The sequence below is a fragment of the Primulina tabacum genome, chromosome 12 (genome assembly GCF_025594145.1).
Source record: "Primulina tabacum isolate GXHZ01 chromosome 12, ASM2559414v2, whole genome shotgun sequence".
NCBI classification, from domain to species: Eukaryota; Viridiplantae; Streptophyta; class Magnoliopsida; order Lamiales; family Gesneriaceae; genus Primulina; species Primulina tabacum.
The window spans coordinates 35,258,832-35,264,346 of NC_134561.1; the positions used below are offsets into that span (position 1 = coordinate 35,258,832).

Genomic DNA, 5,515 nt, shown 5'->3' on the forward strand with positions numbered 1-5,515 from the left:
TGTACATTTTTTCGGTCAAAGTTTTCCATTCTAAATTTGAATATTTATTCCTTAACCCTTTTGCCTTTTATTATTCAAAATTTAAACGATCATTTCTGGAAAACTGTGGTTAGGAGTGAAATACGTTGAAACCCTAACAAACATTGACCGAATTTATTTAACAAAAAATTTTTTTCCCTTGCAAAAGACTTATTCAAAATGAATATATTTATTACCAACTTTGACTGACATTATTGCCACTACCTTGATACTACTTGAAATTTTAGTTATATGTATTTTTCAAGGGCATTATTGTCTTATCGCTTCTCGGTCAATGGTCAAAATTTATACCTTATCACAATTGTCATCATTTTAGCCACTTTTTTAGCCAATAAAGTAGAATTTTTTAGCAAATAAAGATATTTTGGGCATTAGATAGGGCAACATTACCCAAAAAGCCCATCAACTAAAAAAAAGACAATTTTTTTAACTATATAATTTAAAATAGCTGGTTAATATAATTTTTAGAATCATCAAAGTTACTTAACATTATTAAATTGGTTATGGACAAATGACACTGTGTTTTTTGTAAATTCAAACTATATATCCCCATATATATTTACAACTTATATCACGAGATTTTTTACTATTATATATATAGCGAGATTTTGTATTCAATGTATGTTCAGATTTTGACAAATTTGAATTTTTGTATTGGACTTTGTGTTGTGCAAATTGACGTACAAATTTTGATATATATGTAGCATCACTCATTAATATTAATCTTCTTTTTTAGCCTTTGGTTTGAGTGTCCTCATGACGTGTTTCTTTTTCACACAATATTTTTCTTCTTCTTCTCCTCGCGAAAACGAGGATGGAGGAGAAGACAAAAAAATGGTGGAAACTACGTTGAAAGATGTTGTTTTCTTGAATTTTTTCGGGTGTTTTTTGCATAGTTCTAGAAAGGTCTTCGTTCTTAGAATGGGAAATTGCATTCGAAGGAAAAAGAATAAGAAAGTGGTAAAGGAATACGATGATGGCACAATAAATTCTCATGAAAATAAGGGTGATCCAAGTGTAGGCAGAAATCAAGAAAATGTGGGAATCGAGAATAATTCAACAAATCTTCATGATATTAATGTTGGCAATACCAATTCAAGTCAAGGGCAGAAGCAAATTTTTGTGGAATTAGATAATAATTTCGACGTGGGAAGTCATAAAAGATCGTCGAATCAACCTTCGTTTTCAGGTAATCTTTTCTTCCTCGATATTATCCTTATTTTTTCCATCTTAAATTTGATATTCCAATTTATAATTGACATTATGTGTGTGTATGCATGCATTTTTGCGTTAATATTGAGCCAATTATCGATTAGTTTTCGGGTTTCGTCAAATAGAATCATACATCGTTCTCGTCTGAAATGTTATACTGTTATTAGGGTTTGCATAGGGGATTCAAAAGCACCACAATTCGTGATCCAAGATTCTCGATATATTTGTTTAAGATATATATAAAGAAGTTTGAATAATTATGTTATATTTGAAGAATTATGATATATATATATACACACACACAAGAAATCTTGTAAAACGGTTTCATAGGTCAATTTTATGAGCATATCTTCTATTTGAGTCTCTCATAACAAAGTGTTATTATTTATGCCAAAATTATTACTTTTTATTGTAAATATGTACATTGTTGATCCGTATCACAAATAAATATATGTGATACCGTTTCACAAGAGACCTACTCATATATGTGTGTATCATGTCTTAAAAAATAAAATAATTTTCTTAATTGATTTTTCAGTAAATATGGAGGATCAAACTCACCAAAAGAGTCATCCATTGCCCACTCCGAATCTGCCCCACCAGCCTCACAACAAGAACCCTAAAGCTAGTTGTTCACAATTGCCAACACCCGACACTATTCCAAGACTTGAGAAACCTAGTTCCTCCTTATTAGCAACCACGAATCCGGAGACAACGATGAAACATGGGAATTCTAGTAAATTACCAATGCCGAGATCAGAGAGTGAGATATTATCGTCACCATATCTAAAGGCCTTTAAGTTTAATGAACTTAAGAAAGCCACCTCGAATTTTTGCAAGGATAATTTGCTCGGCGAAGGAGGTTTCGGCCGTGTTTACAAAGGGTGGTTGGATGAGGAAAGTTTCGCCGCTGCAAGGCCTGGATCGGGCATGGAAGTTGCTATCAAGATGTCGATACCTCGAGGTTTCCAGGGTCATAAGGAGTGGTTGGTTAGTTTTGTTCCAATTCTTGGTAATTTTATTACATTACTTAATTTTCTTATCCTGAAAAAAGACAAATACATCGTTTTAAATGATCTTTTGCATTTTACATTTACTATATATTTCGTGTAATCTTAATTGGAAACGATGTAAGTATTTAATTAAAATGGTAGATGATGTCATATCAAATGTTACATTATAATTTTTTATGCCGATACACACTCCTAGGTATGAAGTATCGTTTACAAAAGGAAAAATTAGCAAAATCGTAATGTAATTTAAGCATTGCTTTGGTTTTTAGCCCCATAAATCATCAAAGTTTGGTATTTTTGCAATAAGTAATTTTTTTTCCCACTTTTAGCTCTTTTTTATATAGTCCTGACAATGTGTCGATACTATTAACATGATCCTAGATATTGCTTACGAGTTTACGCCATGTTGGCACTTTGATGAAAAAGTATTAAAAGTGAAAATTTTTTTTTATCAAGATTTACATAATCAAAAGCAAAAATATGCCTACTTGCAAGATTTTTTCTGATTTTTCCACTTACAAAACATACTGTGGATATATGTTCCTTGTATCACACATATATTTTAGGAAAAGACTCTTTTTTATGTTATATATATTTGTGTTTTTGTGATTTTGATCCTCTATGTTGTTATATTTCAGCTTTAGTCTGCTAACTTTGTTTTTCTTAGTAATTTTTGTCCTTTTCCGACGTGGCGCTGATGTGACAATAATGTAACGTTAACGTGTGAAATACCACATCAACATTCGAATGAAAAAAGATTAAAATTCGAAGATACATGACTAGCTAAAATTAAAATTTAATAACATAAATGACTAAAATCGCAAAGAAAAAAATATATAAGACGAAAAATACAAACTTTCATATATTTTATGATGCAAAGTAAACTTGCATGGGCAGAATATCGATTTATTTAATTCTGATTGTGTAAATATTGAGATCAGTCCATATATAATCATCATTCATCTTTTCCCATTAATTTGTCCTCTTTCTTCTATTTTTTTTTTGGGCAGTCAGAAGTGAACTATTTGGGTCGGCTTAGACATCCAAATCTTGTAAAACTCATTGGATATTCATTAGAAGGCGAAGACCGTATTTTGGTTTATGAATTCATGCCCGGTGGCAGCTTGGAGAATCACTTATTCAAAAGTAAATAATTTAATCTTTATTTATAATTCTTCTATAATAAAGATATTAGTTAGCTATATAATAAAATTCCTGTCATAAACAAGAAATTAGCATCATCATTTCTTCATGTGCAGAAAATTCGCCACCTCTTTCCTGGGCAACAAGGATCAAGGTTGCTGCAGCTGCAGCTCGAGGGCTGTGTTTTCTTCACGACTCCGAGTCGCCCGTCATTTATCGCGATTTCAAAACATCAAACATTTTGTTAGATTCGGTGTGTTGTATTTGAATAACATTTTCTATTATCCTTATTTCTTGTTATAGTTTACGTTAGAAGTGATCATTTTGTCTGTGTAGGAATTTCATGCAAAGCTCTCAGACTTTGGGTTGGCAAAATCGGGTCCAACGGGATATAATACTCATGTAACCACACAAGTTATGGGTACCGAAGGATATTGTGATCCAAAGTATCGAACCACAGGTATGTGTATAATCAAGCTTACATTTAATTAAAATGACCTATATAAGCTTGATCTGAAACTTGAATAATCTCAAGCTCGAACTCAAATGTTAGGTTTTGAAATTAAAACCCGAGCTAAGTAGTCGTGTAATTTGGCATATATTTTGTTGAGTGCACTAATTGTCCTTATTGTTAGAATAATCGAAACATGATGCTTGAGTTTTTGTACGATTTAAAAATTTTGAGTTGCATCATAAGCATCAACTATAGCTTTTGGTAAAACGGCCAACGCTCGATCCTACAATTGATATAAGAATCAAGTTTACGGGTTCGATTCTCATTGATGGCAAGAAGTGTAATTATTGGGAGGGAGATTGTTGGGTGCAATAATTGTCCCTGCTGGTTAGAGCAATCGTGATGTGATGCTTGATCTGTTTTTACTATTTAAAAGTTTTAACTTGCACCTGTTTCTAAACAGCACCGTTACTATCAACTATAACTTTTGATAAAACAACAAACGCTCGCTCCTTTGTATTTATTTGATTCTTTTAAATAGAAGCCAAAATCTGGTATTTATCCTATAAGTTGTGATTTTAATGGCTTTTCTTCTATTTTGATTAAGTGATGATGTGACACTGGATATACGAATAAATTTGATGTCACGTCAGTATTTCAATGAAATACGACTGACTTACAAGTCAAAAACCAAATATTGATTATTTAAAAGATCAAAAACTTAAATAGACCAACTTGAAAGACCGAATTTAATCATATTCCTAGATGGAAATGACCTCCATGCCTTAAAATTTGAATTTCATATTGATTGATATATGTAGTAAAGCTGATAACATTTGAAGCCTATCCATACTACTTTATTCGAATTGGCTCGAAATGTGTGTAATATACACACAAGCTGATAGAAATATCCTGCAGGAACCTTATAACAGCATATCTAGTAGCTAGAAAAACTGAGACAAAGAGTTGTTTTCCTAACAGGTAAACTTACTGTCAAGTGTGACGTATACAGTTTCGGAGTTGTGTTGCTAGAGTTGCTCACAGGGCGTCATGCTATCGACGAAACAAAGTGTGACGAGGAGAAGAACCTAGTGCATTGGGTGAAGCTTCATGTACATGATAATGGTAAAGTATTCCGGATTATGGACACGAAGTTAGAAGGCCAATATCCCAAGAGAGGAGCCTATGTTGCTGCAAATCTTGCATTGTGTTGTGTAAATGTGGAGCCAAAATATAGGCCACCTATGACCGAAATCTTGGAAATTCTTGAAAATCTTCCATCACATAAACACCACGATAATGCATCTCCTTAAATAATCGAGATACTTAAAATTGTAAAAATTTATGCGATACCGAAATTTTGAGATCACTCCGAAGAAACTAACAATCTAATTAACAGAACTCATCATCATTTTGTATATATATGTGTTTGAGGATGTTTTCTGGGCATGCTATATATATAGTAGATATAGAGAAATTCTTTAATTTTGAAAGACACATCTTAGCATAGAGTAGGGATATTTGTCTCAAGGCAAAAACTTGTGTGAGATGGTCTCACGGGTCGTATTTTGTGAGACGAATCTCTTATTTCGGTCATCCATGAAAAAAATTACTTCTTATTCTAAAAATATTATTTTTTATTGTGAATATCGGT

The 5,515-nt window shown here is 32.2% G+C and overlaps 1 protein-coding gene across 1 annotated transcript; it reads left to right on the forward strand.

Moving 5' to 3' along the window:
- The first annotated feature begins 795 nt into the window (after positions 1–795).
- Positions 796–5,281, forward strand: LOC142520667 (putative serine/threonine-protein kinase PBL18). The gene is made up of 6 exons (XM_075623752.1): positions 796–1,228; positions 1,790–2,241; positions 3,275–3,410; positions 3,524–3,660; positions 3,744–3,867; positions 4,843–5,281. The coding sequence occupies exons 1-6, from the start codon at positions 796–798 to the stop codon at positions 5,172–5,174; spliced, it is 1,614 nt and encodes a 537-aa protein (XP_075479867.1). The 3' UTR covers positions 5,175–5,281.
- Positions 5,282–5,515: the final 234 nt, after the last annotated feature.